This window comes from Hyperoodon ampullatus, assembly GCF_949752795.1.
Source record: "Hyperoodon ampullatus genome assembly, chromosome: 6".
Classification (NCBI taxonomy): domain Eukaryota; kingdom Metazoa; phylum Chordata; class Mammalia; order Artiodactyla; family Ziphiidae; genus Hyperoodon; species Hyperoodon ampullatus.
The window spans coordinates 34,128,867-34,146,904 of NC_136919.1; the positions used below are offsets into that span (position 1 = coordinate 34,128,867).

The window sequence follows — 18,038 nt, forward strand, 5'->3', positions numbered from 1 at the left end:
AGTGCTGTAGATACTTACAGAATGGCAGATTTGCTAAATGGGAACAAAATCATTCTTGTTTGTGCTCCTCCAAGGTCAACAGACCCTAATTATGATGACCAAAGAGTTTGAACCAATCATGGAACAGCAAATCCACCAGGATGATTTTGGTGCAAGTAAGTATAGCTTTGTTTGAACCATTTTGTGACTTGTCTTGCACACTGATAGCCACATCATAATAAGCCCAAAGAACTATGAAGCTTAAACCCCAACTTAATTCACTGACTGATAGCCCCATTCCTTGAGTTCATTCCAGATTTTAAAAGGCATACCTCTGGTGCCTCTCCAAGTCTGAGAGCTGGCTTTGTCAATAATTTGGGGAATAGGAATCTGTGCTTAGAATCACCTGGGTAGTTGTTGCCCAAACCCCAGGACAGGCTTAGTCAGGGGGTTTAATGAAAAGGACTGTACTAGCTAGAATAAGGAGAGCGTTTCTGAGGTACAATTTTGGGGAGAAGACAAGAGAGGCAGGATAGAGAGCTGATTTTTGTTCCTAGTGATTAGACCTGAATTTTCATGGGACCCATCATATTGTTTTCTTGCTAAGATCTAGCTGAGGTGATATGGGCATTAGGCTGTGGAAGTATTGAAGAGGAGAAGAGTGGAGATGCTTATCGATTGTAAGAAGCTCTGGCCAACTTCAGGGCACCAGGTAGCTGGCCTGATTGAGGAGAAGGATGGGGGAGATGATATTTTAACTTTTGCTGAGGTCTAACTTCATGACTTCTCATTCTACTAAGAAATCATTTAGAAAAGTGCTACTCATTTATTCATTCAAAAATAATTTGTTCAGGGCTTCCCTGGTGGTGCAGTGGTTGAGAGTCCGCCTGCCGATGCGGGGGACATGGGTTTGTGTCCCGGTCCGGGAAGATCCCACATGCCGCGGAGCGGCTGGGCCCGTGAGCCATGGCCGCTGAGCCTGCACGTCCGGAGCCTGTGCGCCGCAACGGGAGAGGCCACAACAGTGAGAGGCCCGTGTACAGCAAAAAAAAAAAAAAAATTTGTTCAGAAATAATGTTTGAGTAGGTAGTGTGAACCCAGCAGTGTGTTTGGTGCTGTGGCTAATTCATCTTTTCCCTTAAGGAGTCAATAATAACAGGATGTTCAGGTATTAGGGTAGCATAAGGAGAGAAAGGGAGTAATGGGGACAGAAGGCTTCCCAGAGGAGGCCGACTTGAGCTGAGTTTTGGCTGACTTGGTGTTGGGTAGATGAGGGTTGAGGGTGGGGGAGTGGTTCAAGCAAGTGAATTAGTTCATTCCAAGGCAGGGATGTTTCATAGAAGCCTTTGACACCGCATGGCTTATCCAGGCAACTGTGAGTACTTCAGCATTGCCTAGTGACAGGACATGGATGTGGAATGAAATAAAGGGGAGGGATTTTGATTAAGTTTGATAGGGAGTTTGGACATTAAGTTACAGGAGATCAGTCATTAAGGGTTCTGATGATGCAAGGTTGATTGGTGGAGAGGGAAGAGACGAGACAGGGTGATCTGGTAGGAGGTTGCTACAGGAATCCATGTGAGAGAGAAAGAAGGTGGGTGTGGGACTAGAAAAGGGAAAAATGCAGGAAAATTTTGATTCTCAATGAGGATAGGAGTACATTTTTTGGAATTATGAGAAACTTTTTTGGAATGTGTGTGCATGGTTCCCCTCCTGCCCTAGCTAGTTTGAGAAATACCAGTTTAGAAAGTGAAATAAATAGGCTTTGGGTATGTAAGGTGAAGAAGAAAGTTTAGTAGGACTCTAGTCAGAAGCTCAGGTGGTGGAAATAAAGATGTCAGTATCTGAGAGGGAAGGTGGGGAAGTGCTGGTCTGTAAGGGGTGGGTGATGAGTTCCTTCTTGGATTTATTTAAGGGGCCATATGGGATCACCAAGTAAAGCAGGTGAGTAGAAGGGGCTGAAGCTCAGGAGAGGCCAGAGCTGTGGACTGGGAGCCATTGGCATGTGGGGAATCTTGACAATCTTGGGGTTAGATGTGCTTGCTCAGGGAGCAGGTATGGTGCTGGATCTAGGGCCCGGGGTGGGACTCTGGGGCATCCAGCTTTGAGGATAGTCATAGAGGTAGTAAGCAACACATCTTAGCATGGGAAAGTGCTCTGGGCCTGGCTCATCCCACCGACTTTTTCATAAGAAATCTAATAGAGTAAATCAAAGGAGAGGGAGTCCAAGTCAGGGTCTTAGGTCTTAGAAATGTATTTGTCAGTATTTGTCAGTACAAAAAGTCACTCTGTGGAGCGGTGAATAGGTATTTTTCTTCTAACCCAGGTGTCGACAAACTTGTTCTGTAAAGAACTGGATAGTAATTGTTTTCCTCTTTCAGGCCATATGGTCTGTGTTGCAGCTACTCAACTCTGCTGATGTAGTGTGAAAGCACTTAAGATAGTACATAAAGAAATGGGTATGGCTGTGTTCCAATACAAGCTTATTTGTAAAAGCAAATGCAGGCTGTAGTTTGCTGATTCCTGCTGTAACTCCACCACTTATCATCTGATCCCACTGGAAAAGTTGTCTTGCTTCGCTCCTTGACCCTTCATCTCTCTGTGGAAACTTTTGGATAGAAGCCCAGGGGTGTGCACCAGGATAGGCACTACTATTTGTATACAGCAGCAAGGTGTGCTTTGGGATACTACAATACTTGGGTGTGCCCAAGCAGAGAAGACAGGAGACAGTCATGCTGACCCATAATTTATAGAAATTATAAACAGCTCGGCTTCATCAGAATCAGCATCAGTTGTAGGAGGGAAATATTGGGTCCTGCATCTGGCCAGTGCTTTCAGGGGCATCTCTGTAGTACCTCTTATAGGTGGATGCCAGATCCTACCTTCAGGAACAGAAGGCTGCATTATTTCAGCAACTGACTTTATATTTTATGTAAGATCAGCATTATAATTTAGAAAGAAGCCCAGCCTGGAAGGCAGAAGCCCTGTGTTCTCATTTTGGCCTCTGTCACTCGGGTGTGTCAGTCTCTGTGAGGGCTTGAATTCCATAATCATGGTCTCCTCCAACACTAGCAGGGAGATTGGATACATTTAGTGGATTGAACTTACAATTGGAATTTTATTCCCAGCTCTTGTCTTCTTGAGTTTTATGTTTTGTTATCTGTGGCCATACTGCATAGATTCTTCATGTTTCATTCTCCTTGTAAAGTGGGGATGGAGTGCTGACTGTCATCAAGGGAATTTATATACGATGACAGTAAAGCTCTTTCCAAAATAAGGGCATTTCAAAGTCTTCAGAATCACTTCAGTATATAATATGGAACATAGGTTTTTAAAATATTGACTGCTGGTCAATCTATTGAGAGGTCTCAGAGGACCCAACTTCATGAAGAGTAGCTATGAAACTGCTTTTATTTTATTTAGCTTGTTGGTTGTCTTGCATATTCTCACTCACTTGTTCTCTAGGCAAGTTCATCACTGTTGGCTGGGGCAGGAAGGAGACGCAGTTCCATGGATCAGAAGGCAGGCAAGCCGCCTTTCAGATGCAAATGGTAAGGTTGGTCTGATGGATAAAGAACCTTCTTTGGAACAAATAGAAGTTCTGCTAGCCACCAGGAGCTCTTAGGTGTCCAGGTGTTACCAAAAGTGGGGTCCGGCTGCTCGCCGCTCTAAAGCCAATAAAGAGGCAAGGTTGGTGGAAAGGAACGTTTGCTTTATTCTGCTGGATGCCAGCAACTGGGGGGTGGGAGGGTTGGGGGGGCGAGTTTTGTCCAAAGGCCGACTCCCCTCCCTGACAACCAGTGGGCAAGAGCTTTAAAGGCCGAGGGGGGGCTACATGCAGAAACAGTACAGTCAGCTCTGACAGTCATCTTGAAATTGGTCATGGCGGTGGTCTGACCAGCATCACCTTGATTATTAAGTACAGTTAGTCTTTACTTCCAGGGTCGGTTTGTTCCCATTTCTTTGAGGCCAATTCTCGGATTTGTGGCAGCTTATGTCATGGCCACAGTCTGGTCATCATGTAGTTAATTTCTTCCACCTGGTGGCGGTTTCAGTATCTATAAGACAGCTCACAGGATATGGCTCAGAATATTATCTGTAGCCCTTGAAGATGAACTAAAAAGGTCCTTGACTGTGCTTAATGCCTAAACTATTATTATTTAGTCATGTTGGACTGTTTTCCTTTGTTTCTGCATTTTCTCACTTCTCTGATTAAACTTACTGTTTGGCTAAAGTTTTTCTGCAGACAAAAGGCAGGCTGAGGACATGGGGTGGGGGGACCATCGGGTCCTGCCCCGTTTCACAGGTAGAGGGCGGTAATGGACAGATCTCGTCTGCTCTAGTAAAACAAGCTGTTTGGAGACCTTAGGGAATGAGTCATGCTAGAAAGATCCTTTTTTCTTTTTTATTGCCAAGTTGTTTTGTTATTTTTTTTTCACATAGAGAATAATTGTCACCAATATTCATTTAAAAAAATAACCCACCACAGACAGAAATGAAGCATTCTGTATCCCTTCCTGATACCCTCCCCATTCCTCCCCAGAAGGAGCTGCTGCCCTGCGTTCACTGTTGATCATTCACGTGCATGTTTTTATACTTTTCCTACGTATGTATATATTAGTCTTTTTTTCCCTGATTTCTCTTCCTGGATGAAACTCTATGTTTTCCTTCTTTCTGGATACTTTTTGAAGGATAGAGCTACAGGATTTATTGATAATAGATCAGATGTAGGGTAAGAGAGAGAGAGAGGAATTGAGGATAATCCCCAGATGTGGGCCTGAGCAAATGGAAGCACTTTGTCTATGTTATATGTGGAGATTTCCCTGAGCTGACCTTCTAGGATAGATGAAATCATACACTGCCTGCCGTTACGTTTTCCATCCTTAATTTATTTCTGGCTACATTCCGCGTAACTCATATTGTCTCTTAACCCTTCACTAGAGGAAGTTTGTGTATACCACAGGGCAGTTTCATTGAGAATAAATCTTGTTAGGCTGCTGTGTATTCCCTACTGTGTAGCTTGTGGCACTAGCACCATTCTGACTTAGCCTGTCACTGGAATGTGGTGATGGATGCTCAGGTGGTCATTTGTCCCCAACCCCACAGAATTGGCTTCTGTCTTCAAGGCTTTCGGGACTGAGATGCAAGTGGCACTGGAAACCTTTCTTGTTTCAGTGCTGCAGAATGCGGAGCTTGTCCATGTTTTCATCACTGCTGCTGGCTTTATCTCCTCTGGCTCTTCCCTGCCCACATTCCTCTCATCTTCTTAACTCTTCTGTGCAGCATTGTGAAGTTTACTCAGTGAATAAAACTCTACCCTCTTAAATTTAGACAAACATTAATTTCCTTATATAATTACCTGATAGATTCCTCAGCTTGTTGTTTTTAATATCTAGATCTGTAGCTCTTTTTCCCTGTTGCTATGCTTGGAGGCCACTTTTTAATGTCTAGAGAAAGATTTTGTTTTGTTTGGTTTTAAGTTCTTTTCTCTTGATTTTTGGGTCTAAGGGCCCTTCTGGAAGGGTTCCTGAGGATTCTGTGAAACTCGATTTCTAGATAGCTTAAACCTTATATAAAAATTTAACTTTAATAGCCTGAGGCTTGTTTGATTCTGGGCCATTTAAGGCCACCAGTAACATTTGTGTTTTTGCCTCTCTTTAGCACGAGTCTGCTTTGCCCTGGGATGACCATAGACCACAAGTTACCTGGCGTGGTGATGGACAGTTTTTTGCTGTGAGTGTTGTTTGCCCAGAGACAGGTATGGAAATAAATTTTTCTCCCTTTTGCTTTGAGGGTTTTCTTTCATTACACACATGAGGTAACAATGTGCTGCTTTAGGTGTTAAACGAATATAGAGCTAAGAATCAGAAGAGTTCTCTGAGGCTATTTGGCCCAGCCTCCTACCTGTTGGATATGAATTTTTTTTTAAGCATTTTAAAATTTTTTTAAAATTTATTATTTATTTATAAATTTATTTTATTTATTTATTTTTGGCTGCGTGGGGTCTTTTGTTGCTGCGCGCGGGCTTTCTCTAGTTGCGGCAAGTGGGGGCTACTCTTTTTTTTTTTTTTTTTTCCGATACGCGGGCCTCTCACTGCCGTGGCCTCTCCCATTGTGGAGCACAGGCTCCGGATGCGCAGGCCCAGCGGCCACGGCTCACGGGCCCAGCCGCTCCGCGGCATGTGGGATCTTCCCGGACCAGGACACAAACCCGTGTCCCCTGCATCGGCAGGCGGACTCTCAACCACTGCGCCACCAGGGAAGCCCCCGGGGGCTACTCTTCATTGCAGTACGCGTGCTTCTCATTGCAGTGGCTTCTTTTGTTGTGGAGCACAGGCTCTAGGCGCGCGGGCTTCAGTAGTTGTGGCGCATGGGCTCAGTAGTTGTGGCTCGCGGGCTCTAGAGCGCAGGCTCAGTAGTTGTGGCGCATGGGCTTAGTTGCTCCGCGGCATGTGGGATCTTCCCGGACCAGGGCTCGAACCCGTGTCCCCTGTATTGGCAGACGGATTCTTTTTTTTTTTTGCGGTACACGGGCCTCTCACTGTTGTGGCCTCTCCCGTTGCGGAGCACAGGCTCTGGATGCACAGGCTCAGCGGCTGTGGCTCACGGGCCCAGCCTCTCCGCGGCATGTGGGATCCTCCTGGACCGGGGCACGAACCCATGTCCCCTGCGTCGGCAGGCGGACCCTCAACCACTGCGCCACCAGGGAAGCCCCGCAGACGGATTCTTAACCACTGTGCCACCAGGGAAGCCCTGGATACGAATTTTTAACAAGATTCATCTAATTGGCTTTGTGAAACCATGACAGTTTTTATTAATAAGGAAGGTGTTTGGAAGTTCAGACTTGACAACATTTATCACAGTGCTTTAAGTTTTGCTGTTGTTGTTTTTCTCCCTCTCTCTACTACATAGGGGCTCGAAAGGTCAGAGTGTGGAGCCGGGAGTTTGCTTTACAGTCAACCAGTGAACCTGTGGCAGGACTGGGACCTGCTCTGGCTTGGAAGTGAGTGGGAGAAGAAACCTTGTAACTTCTTGCCAGAGAATTTCTTGGTACTAGGGTGGGAGTGGTGGTACCTACTGAATGTAGGTGTTTATAAAACACAAAGAGATAATTACTTTTTCTCATTTGGCTGTAAGCCTGTATCTTTCTTTTTTTAGTTCCCTGAAGTCTGAATGTGGTTTGAATAGTAGATTCTGAGCTTCACAGACCTCATCATTCCAAGGCCCACACATTTTGTAGGGTATAGGCAGGGCCTACATGAAGCCACTGTGTAAAACAGAAAGTGGTGCTTCGAAGGGAAGTTGCAGCCCCTGAATTTCTGTGGGGCAGTAGAGCTTTGGTGAAAACTAGGAAAAGGGCTTCCTTTCCCTGCACAAACTCCCACACTGAGGGGACCTGTTTGCTGAGGAACATGCGGGCTGGATTTGGGCCCGATTCACCTGTTGGCCTAGTACCCTTGTGCAGGTCACAACCTGCTTATGATATATGGCTGTCCTGATTATAGATAGAAGAAATATTTTCTGCCTCAGCAGCATCTGTTATAGGCAAAACCTAGGTCTCTAGGTTTTAGACATCTGTTTCCCACCAGTATTTGAGTGGCAATTGGGTGACAGAGAAAAGAGAGAAATGTATTTGAATTAAAACTCTAGAGACAAATACAGACAAGATGGGGCGATCAAGGTGTTTTCAGTAGATTGAGAAGTCTTTAAAAATACCTACCTGAGCGTGTAATATTGCTGAAGTCATATAATTGAAAGAGAAATAGTTTATGGTTTTATAGGACATTATACTGGGAATGGTTTAAGTAATTTATTGGTTCTTTTAAAAAGTCACCCAAGTGCAGTCTAAATCTGCACTCACCCAAGTCTGAAAGACTCACCCAAGTGAGTCTTTGTGGGCAAATAGAGCCCTTGTGCAAATCAGGAAAAGGCACTCTGTCCTCTGGGCAGATACAGTCCCACACTAGGGTGACTGCTTGCCAGGAAACATGGAATTTAAAACTTCCTTGGATGGAGGCTTTTTGTTTTTTGCTGAAAAAATTGTTTCTCTGAATTTCATCTTGGTCTTAGCCAGCTGGATGAGCTTTTGGATGCTCTAACACTCTGGGTTTGCTTTAAGGCCCTCAGGCAGTTTGATTGCATCTACGCAAGATAAACCCAATCAGCAGGATGTTGTGTTTTTTGAGAAAAATGGACTCCTCCATGGACATTTTACACTTCCTTTCCTTAAAGATGAGGTTAAGGTAGGTGCCTGAGTTGTTTTACCATCAAATTTAGAGGACTTTCCACAGCTATAGAGAAGAAGATTTGTATTTGATATGGGTATGTAAACAGAAGCCCCAGAGTAGACAGTAATAAAAATAGTTGCTTCCTATGACTGAATTTTTTTTTTATAAACCAAATTGTTTTTCCTAAGGAGATTTTGTAGAGAAGAAATAGCATTCCTTCCTCACCCTAGATAAAACACAGAAAGGAAATAGAAATGCCAGTTTTTATTGTTTATTTTGACAAAAGCATAATTCTTCCAGTGATAAAGATAGTTGCCATTTTTAACATGTAAACCTTAAGGAGGTTGTGTACCATTTGGATCTTCGCTGGAGCGGAAGCAAATCATGGTAATTTTTAATTATGTAAAAATTTAAATATATTAAAAGTTGAGAGAAGAGTTTAATGAATTCCCATGTACCTATTACTTACTTTCAACAGATATGTACCAGCATTTTGCAAAATTATTTTCATCTATTCTTTACTCTCTGCCCCCCCACACACACTTTGTAAAAATTTCCTAGGGTTTTAGTTTTAAAAATCATATTTTCAATATTCATTTCTCTAACAGTTGAGAACATTTTTCTTTATATAACCACAATTCCATTATCATACCTTACAAAATTAGTAATAATTCTTTAATATTATCTAATACCTAGTCCATATTCAAATATTCTTGATTGTCTAAAAATGTCACCTTCATTTGGTTAAGTATTTAAACATAATGCATTTTTTTGAAGTCCTCTACATATGATGACAGAGATTTGTTTAATAACTCCATAGGTTAGTAACTTACAGCTAAGGATCAATTCAAGTGTGGGATTATTTGACTTGTGAGAGCAGGGAATTTAGCTATCATAAAGATTTTGGGGTAAATATGTAAAGGCCAGTGACAGGTCTTTTTTCCCTACTAGGTCAATGACCTTCTCTGGAATGCAGATTCCACTGTGCTTGCGGTTTGGCTGGAAGACCTTCAGAGGGAAGAAAATTCCACTCTAAACACCTATGGTAAGACAGCTCTAGTATCTCAGCCTTCTGCCCCGTAAAATGTAATTGAAAGTAGTAGGCCGTGGAGTTTCCTTTATCCTTTTCACTTAGTCTTGTAATGGAATCAAAGATAACTGAGGGAGTTAGGTAGAGATGAGGGAGTGGTTAGCTTTTGATGGGATGGATTTCAGTTATGTATCAGGCAGGGTCTCTAGAGAAATAGAATCAGGGTAAGCTGGCTGGTTGGAAATTCAGTGAAGAGTTGATGTTGCAGTCTTGAGTCCAAAATCTGTGGGTCTGGAAACTCGGACAAGATTCTCTGTTACAGTCTTGAGGCAAAATTCCAATTTCCATGGGAGGCCTTAGTTTTTGCTCTTAAGGCTCTCTGAATTCTTTGGATGAGATTTATCCACATTATGGAGGCTAGTCTGCTGTACTTGAAGTCAGCTGATTATAAAGGTTAATCACATCCGCAGAAGACCTTCCCAGCAACGTCTAGACTAGTGTTTGATCAAACAACTAGACACCATAGCCTAGCCAAGTTGACATGTAAATTAACCATCACAAGTCATCAGTGCTTTCTCTTCATGGATGGTACCACTGTAGCAAATAAAAATGCTAGCCAAAGGAATACTGTGGAAGTGAAAGAGAAATGAGATTAGATATAAGTAAGAATCTTCTGTAGCTTTTAAATTGCAAATCAAATTGTAAATATGTATTTTTCAGTGTATATGTAATATGTGAAAGCATTAGAAAATAAAGATGGGAAGACGAAAAGTTCTTCTGTAACTTTGTCACTCAGTAATAATCATTATTTAAAGTTTCTTGTCTTCCAAATTTTATGTATGCATCTCAGTATAGCTATGATATCATTTTTGTTAAATATGTAGGTATGATACCTGCAGTTTTGTAACTTGCTTTTACAGTGTGTCACAAACTACTTCCATTTCAGATATCTATCTGTGTCATTTTAAATTGCTGTATATTCATTTATGCTACAGTTTATTAAATCTTACGTTGTTAGACATTTAAAGTTTTGTAATTTTTCACTGTCATCAATAGCAGTGCACTGAACATTTTTTTCATAAATCTTTTCATTTGCTTGATTATTTTCTGAGCGGCTTTCAAACTTTTTAATCAATAGAACTTTAACTGAAATGTTATTGAGAAGCTCATTCATTCATTTATTCATTCAACACAATAGTTCTCAACCCTGGCTGCAGCTTTAGGAAAAAAAAAAATGCTACCAATGTCTTATTTCAGAGTTGCTCTCAGTGTGTTATAATGGGGACTCTACATCAGTATTAAATTTTTTTGAAAAAAAGCTTCCAGGTGATTTTTTTTTTTTGTAAACACTGACATTTATTTACTTATTTGTTTTAATTTTATTTATTTATTTATTTATGGCTGCGTTGGGTCTTCGTTGCTGTGCGCGAACTTTCTCTAGTTGCGGTGAGCGGGGGCTACTCTTCCTTGTGCTGCGTGGGCTTCTCACTGCGGTGGCTTCTCTTGTTGTGGAGCACGGGCTCTAGGTGCACAGGCTTCAGTAGTTGTGGTGCATGGGCTTAGTTGCTCCGCGGCATGTGGGATCTTCCCAGACTAGGGCTCGAACCCATGTCCCCTGCATTGGCAGGCGGATTCTTAACCACTGCACCACCAGGGAAGTCCCCAGGGGATTTTTTAATGTGTAGCCAGAGTTGAGAACCACTGATTAACCAGGTGTTAACGGCTGGCCCTGTGATATGCTCAGGCTAAAAGTGTAGCTGCAAGAACAGCCACAACGTCTGTCCTCACAGAGCATGAGCATGTAGTCTAACTTAAGCCAGAGCTAGGTCGAAGTATTGTAGTAGGCTCGTTCGAGAACTACGTTGGATTTGCTGTGATTGCTGAGTTAAGAATTAGTGATCAGGGAGATGTTTAAAGAAAAGAAATTCCTTAATATAATTAAAATCTTCATTTATGTGTGTCATCTGTTTAACAGAGGTTGGCTTTGACATGATGAGGTCTTTTTTTTCCAGCTTTATTGAGATATAACTGACATGTAACGTGTACATTCAGGAGCTACAATGTGATGATTTGATACATGCATGTACTGTGAAATGTTTACCACAGTAAGGTTGATTAACTCATCCTTCACTTCGCATAATTACCATTTTCGTTGTTATGGTGAGAACTTTTTTTTTTGGCTGCGTTGGGTCTTTGTTGCTGCATGCGGGCTTTCTCTAGTTGCGGTGAGCAGGAGCTACTCTTTGTTGTGGTGCACGGGCGTCTCGTTGTGGTGGCTTCTCTTGTCACAGAGCACAGGCTCTAGAGCGCAGCCTCAGTAGTTGTGGCGCACGGGCTTAGTTGCTCCACTTGCCTCCATGCAAGCTTCAGTAGTTGTGGCACGCAGGCTCAGTAGTTGTGGCACATGGGCTCAGTAGTTGTGGCTCGTGGGCTCTAGAGCGCAGGCTCAGTAGTTGTGACGCATGGGCTTAGTTGCTCCGCGGCATGTGGGGTCTTCCCAGACCGGGGTTCGAACCCGTGTCCCCTGCATTGGCAGGCGGATTCTTAACCACTGCACCACCAGGGAAGCCCGGTGAGAACATTTTAAATCTACTCTCATAGCAACTTTCAAGTATACAGTACAGTACAGTATTGTTAACTGTAGTCACCATGCTATACATTAGGTCTCTGGAACTTTTAACTGAAGGGTTTGTACTCTTTGACCAACTTCTTCCTATTTCCTGTGCTCTACAGGTTTTGGTCTTGTTCTTTTAAGGGTAATTGCATGCTAATCTCCCTTGGACATAACTGCATGCAAAACACCTGGAAGATAATAATAAGCGTCTTAAGCGTTATACAACATAGTGATGCTAGTCTAGTGCCCTTGGATTGGGTGTTTTAATACTTTTAATCTAATGGCCAAATTTTCTTCTCTCTAAGTCTTGAAAAACACAACTCACTAAAGCACTGTCCTATGGTAGGAGCCTTCCATCACCATGATCATAAAGTTTGAAGGTAGAGGTAGAAATGAACACATGTGCTTCGGACCTTATTGATGCTTAATATTTTATCCTCACGAAAAACTATACTTTAACAATTATTGTTAATATTATTATCTTAATGAAGAGGCTGAGCAGAAAGGGTCATTTGAAAAAGAAAAGGGTGTCTTCATCCCTCTCTAGCAAGTGGTACGAAGTCTGTCCCTCAGACCCCTGCCTCTGATCACCTTCCTTTGCTTTTCCCCTGCAGTTCAGCTCTGGACTGTTGGAAACTATCACTGGTATCTCAAGCAAAGCCTACCCTTCAGCACCTGTGGGAAGAGCAAGATTGTGTCTCTGATGTGGGACCCGGTGACCCCATACCGGCTGCATGTTCTCTGTCAAGGCTGGCACTACCTCTGCTATGACTGGCACTGGACGACTGACCGGAGCTCAGGAGAGAATTTAAGTGACATGGCAAATGTGGCTGTTGTTGATGGAAGTAAGGAGCTGGAAAGTGTGTCCATGGGCCCGCAGGGGGCCTGAGCCAGGAGCCTGCAGATGTGGTAGTTTGACTAAAACAGTGCAGGATTTTTATTTGATTGATTATTCTGGTTGTTTGGTTTGTTTTTACTTGTTTTGGTTTCGATTGGATGGGAACGCCCTTAGGTGAGGCGTGTACTCCCCTGAGAACCATGGTCTCCTCTCCCCCTGCCTCCCTCAACTCCCTTTTCTACTACCACCATGGGCTTTACACATTTACTTGTCTGGGCTTTGAAGACATTGACATTTCTGACCCTGGGTGGAGAGGAAGACAACAGTAGGCTTCTGGCATTGGTGTGTCAGCCTTGTCTTTGTGCCCTGACATAGGGTTACGTTGACCCTCAACACCACTCCATTATGTTGCTTTATTTTTTTTTTTTTTTTTTTTTTTTTTTTTTTTTTTTTTGTGGTATGCGGGCCTCTCACTGTTGTGGCCTCTCCCGTTGCGGAGCACAGGCTCCGGATGCGCAGGCTCAGCAGCCATGGCTCACGGGCCCAGCCGCTCCGCGGCATATGGGATCCTCCCAGACCGGGGCACGAACCCGTATCCCCTGCATCGGCAGGCGGACTCTCAACCACTGCGCCACCAGGGAGGCCCTTGCTTTATTTTTTGATACATATTTAATTTATATACATAATTTGCTTGCTAATTATATACCTTTCCAGTATCTTCAGTTCAAGTTACAGACATCTGCCTAGTACTCGGATTGGATTGGTGTTTTTTAATTTGGTTGAGGGTTTTTGTTTAGTGAGGGGAAAGAAACTAGGGAAAGTCAGTCTTTCCTGAATCGACAGTTTATTTATTGCTGATGACCTAAGGAAAACTTGCTTCTAAGGTTGTAACGTGAGTTGATGTACTAATTTATGTTCTATGTAGTGATCATAATACTGATTTTACAATCATGTGTTCTATATAGAGGACTTAAGCACATATGCCTTATTACCAGATCCATGCACAGGGAAGTGCTTTAAGGGTTTTGGTTTATTCTGGCTTGGTTGCAGGCCCAGGTTTAAAGCTAGAACTCTGACCTTTGGGCCTGCTTGCCCTAGTCCCTGGCACCTGAAACTCCAAGCCCCGAGATGAACTGCTATAGGCCTGGAGGTGACAATAGCCAGATATAGACAGAGCTCTGACACTTACTTTCCTCCTCTACACTGTATTTAAGCTTATTCATGATAAAAACACCAACAGTTACTTTTAAGAATCGCTGTATATTTTCTACCACCATTATTAATTAGTGGTACTGTGCTGTTCAGCTGCCTTGTTTTACAAATTGAATATCCATGTGTCTCATCCTCTTTCTCTCTCGCATGCAGACAGGGTATTGGTGACAGTCTTCCGGCAGAGTGTGGTTCCACCTCCCATGTGCACCTACCGACTGCTGCTCCCACACCCTGTAAATCAAATCATGTTCTCGGCACACCCTAAAAAGAGCAATGACCTCGCTGTCCTAGATGCCAGTAACCAGATTTCTGTTTATAAATGTGGTATGTTCAAAAACTGTTATCGGGATGTTCTGAATCAAATCTCCTACACAAAAGCAAATTATAGTTTGGTGTTGCGTTAGCTCTAGGGCTTCCAAAAATTTTGAAGTTTATAATTAATACCATTCTTACTGTGATGTTTAATTGACTTGCAGGGTTTTTTGTGTGTTTGTGGCGGGGGTTCAATCCTACTCTGGCTAATAAGAACAATTCTTTTTGCTTTGTTGAATTTGAAGGGTTAGGTATTTAAGAATAATTCTCAACCCTAGAAAGAACATAGTGTCTCATTACATCCTTAACGTTGTCATTGCACATATTTTCAGTTGATCACACAGCTTTCCTAGGAGCTGTGTCAGAGGTGGAGTTTTTCTGTTTTATAGATGAGGGAACAGCATGCCGGAGGTGCTTGAGCAAGAAAGGACAAGGACCTCTACTTAGGTGTTTTAGCATCTAATCTAGTTGTCCTTCCACAGTCCCATTGCTGTCAGTTTCTAGTTGCTTTCCTGATGCACTTGAAGAACCTGAAATTTGTGAATTCTATGGTTGTATTGTAAGTTATACTGGCACATGGCAGTGGTAGCCTTGTTTTCAAATAAGTTTTGAATTCTCAGCCTGAAAGGTAGGCAGAAATTTAATTTAAGAAAGAGGTTGAGATGTGGTTATTTTCTAGATTGCTTTATTTGTAAAGTGGATTACCTTCTAGAACCCATTAAATGCAGAACCCCATATCTTTAGTATCAGGAAAAATGTTTGTAATTTACTATGTTAGTATTTGCATTTTTTTCCCTAGGTGATAGTCCAAGCGTAGACTCTACGGTGAAACTGGGAGCTGTGGGTGGAAATGGATTTAAAATTTCTCTTAGAACACCTCATCTGGACAAGAGCTACAAGTAGGTTGTTCTTAGTTGCCTTGGACCTCTGGGCACAGAAGCAGCCAGCATTTAGTCCTAAATTCAGCCAGCTGTTATTATCTTAGCCTGTGCCTGTTGCTCAGTGGAACAAGAAGTAGATACAACACCTGGGCCCTGGTTTTTCAGCCTGGTTGGAGAAGCCAGTTACCTATATATCTGAATGTCATATATGCTGATGGGTGGCAATGGAGCATAAGTCTTAGGCTGACTTAGAACCCATTCCCCCAACATCCCTGGGGGGTATTTTCAACAGGGAAAATCCCATGGGAAAGATGGAGATGCAGCTGGTAGAGCAGAGTGCATTTGCTTACACAAATGAGGATATGTACATTGTTAATGTGCGGCTGACCTAATGCAGTCTCTAGTTTGTCTCATCCTACAATGCAGAACTTTTGGTTGCTGTGTTTTGAGGCTCTCAGGTTGCAAATCAGAATGCATTTTCCTATTGAAACAGTACTACAAACAGGTGGATATAATTGAATACCTCAGGTGCACTATAGGCATTGTAAAATGACCCAGAAGCCAAATTATTAATTATAAGTCCATTTCTGTGAGAACCCAGAATTTGATTCTATTCTATTTAATAAGCCCAAGTTCTTAACTAACGCAGTGCTTTGTCGCCTGGGCGCATTTATTTCTAAATCAATGGGAATAATGAGCAAATAACTGAATATAACAAATAATATGTTTCTTAAATGCCAATATATGCAATATATTTAATAAATGAATATATTTCCTACCTGTGTATGATTTGGGAGCTGTCTATATAATGCTTAGTAGTTTTTCAAAGAGCATGTACATGGATTATTTCATTTCACAGACTTGAAAGTTTAGAGGACAGATTTAAGGCAAACTAGAAAGCATGAGGCAATTGAGAATATAGTTTCATTTTTTTAAAAATTGTGAGAAGGATAGCTCTAAGTCATTTAGAGAAGATTTCATGAAGGGCATAAATAACTTACCTTGAACGTTGAAAAAGAGATAGGCTTAGGATTGCCAAAGAAGGATTGAGAATGTTGAGTGTGGTGGGCAGAAGAGTGTCAGTGAGAAGCCGAGGCAGGAATGCTCCTGCGTGGGGCTGAATGCAGTGAAGAGACTGAGTCCAGGGAGAGCTGGTTGAGTAGGAAGATCAGACTGGTGACTCAGCTTCAGTGGGTGCTGAGGATCTGCTGCTTGAGCTGAAAGGCAGGAAGGAGCCATTGTGAGTTCCCCCATGAAGTAGTAAAAACAGGCCCTCCCCCAGTGTCTAAATGCTACAGGAGGAAGGCATTAGCGGCAAAGAAGTCATCTCCCAAACGAATTAGTCATTTTGATATGAGATGCTTAGGAAAGGATCCATTCAACTGAGACCTAAATATCTGCTGGAGCCTGGTTTGAATGCTGGTAATTGGTAACAATGGAAGACTGCTGGGGTTTATTAGTGTAGGGCCTGGGGCAGTCAGTTTTTCTTCTGTAGTCAGTTTCTTGAAATGTTCTCTTCAAATCTAAAGATCTCAGAGTATAAGATACTTAATTTTAAATACTAGAAAAATGTATTCTTAAGCCAGGCGAACATTATTTTTGGATTTTCTAGTATTGGGCATTACCTCAGGTTTTGTCCCTCCAAATAATTAGGAGTTGACTGTATATAAAGTGGTTCATTCTTCATTCAGGAAAATCTCGGTGATGTTAAAGTTTTATTCATGTTTTGAAAATTCTTCGATGTTTAAAACAGAATTCAGTTTGAGAACAGTGAAGATGAAGAAGTAAACCCACTGAAGCTCGGCCTTCTCACCTGGGTTCAGGAAGATGTTTTCCTGGCTGTGAGCCACAGTCAGTCCAGCCCACAGTCTGTCATTCACCATCTGACTGTGGCCCCTTCTGAGATGGACGACGAGCGGGGACAGCTCAACATTAGGTATTGCAACAATTCGCTGTATTCCGTGTGTTAATAAGCAGATAGAGTTAGGCTTCTTTTATGCGCATGGGACTTTTTTTTTTTTTTTTTACTTCCAGTGAGCAGGGTTGAGGGGCAGTGGCTTCCTTTTTAGACATACTTAGCAAGAGGGTTAAGTCTAGTTTTTAGTCATGTCAAAATATAGACTAAAATACATCAAGAAGTGGTGAAAAATAGCACAAATGCCAAGAGATGAGGCAAAACATTTTTAAGGGGTGTTAAAATTTTTCATTCACCTTATATTCCAGCAGAGTAATTATTAGCCTATGAGAATTAGCCACTCTAATTACCCTTGTTAGTTATTAAAATCGATTATGAGATCTATATATATGCACTTCATTTTGATTTAGTGACTTCAAAATACTCCTATACATTTTGTTTGGCACTTGATTGCATTTATTACTAGAAAGCCTCTTCTCTTTTTCTTTGCTAAAATTTCATAGCTCCCTGGCCCTGAGTTTCATTTTGATTCCTGACTGCATCTTTGTCACGTAACAGGTTTCATTAATGAATGTTGTTTTCTGTATCGCAAGCCCTATTGTGCACCAGGTAGCGCTGTGTGGACAGCTCCGAGAAATCCTCAGGTTTCCAGTGTCAAAACTCGGCACCCTCGGCATACATTGATAGTAATCCCCAGATTCACATGTAATTAAAGTTCTGCTGGTTAGCTTTAAATTCTGAAAACCGTTGTTGCAAAATTAGGAACGTTTCTTTATTGTATACATGAAGCATATTCCAAATGTAGTCATTAACTTCTAATCTTTGAATGATACTGCTTCATATTTTTTTAAAAAAAATATTTACTTATTTATGATTTATTTTGGCTGCGCCAGGTCTTAGTTGTGGCACTCAGGATCTTTTTTAGTTGCGTCATGCGGGATCTAGTTCCCCAACCAGGGATCGAACCTGGGCTGCCTGCATTGGGAGCATGGAGTGTTAACCGCTGGCCCACCAGGGAAGTCCCAATAA

The 18,038-nt window shown here is 42.2% G+C and overlaps 1 protein-coding gene across 2 annotated transcripts in view; it reads left to right on the forward strand.

The window, feature by feature from the left end:
* The window catches only part of ELP1 (elongator acetyltransferase complex subunit 1), a gene marked incomplete at both ends in the record, with an annotated part of 57,785 nt that overhangs the window by 3,757 nt on the left and 35,990 nt on the right, over window positions 1–18,038 (forward strand). Inside the window, 10 exons of one of the 2 annotated variants that reach the window (XM_079706069.1) lie at window positions 83–155; window positions 3,445–3,530; window positions 5,641–5,737; window positions 6,892–6,982; window positions 8,099–8,222; window positions 9,159–9,252; window positions 12,466–12,696; window positions 14,055–14,225; window positions 15,013–15,112; window positions 16,848–17,030. In XM_079706069.1, coding sequence (XP_079562195.1) covers window positions 83–155; window positions 3,445–3,530; window positions 5,641–5,737; window positions 6,892–6,982; window positions 8,099–8,222; window positions 9,159–9,252; window positions 12,466–12,696; window positions 14,055–14,225; window positions 15,013–15,112; window positions 16,848–17,030 — 1,250 coding nt within the window. Of the gene's footprint in view, window positions 1–74; window positions 156–3,444; window positions 3,531–5,640; window positions 5,738–6,891; window positions 6,983–8,098; window positions 8,223–9,158; window positions 9,253–12,465; window positions 12,697–14,054; window positions 14,226–15,012; window positions 15,113–16,847; window positions 17,031–18,038 lie in introns of both variants that reach the window. The other variant, XM_079706068.1, reaches the window with a different exon arrangement.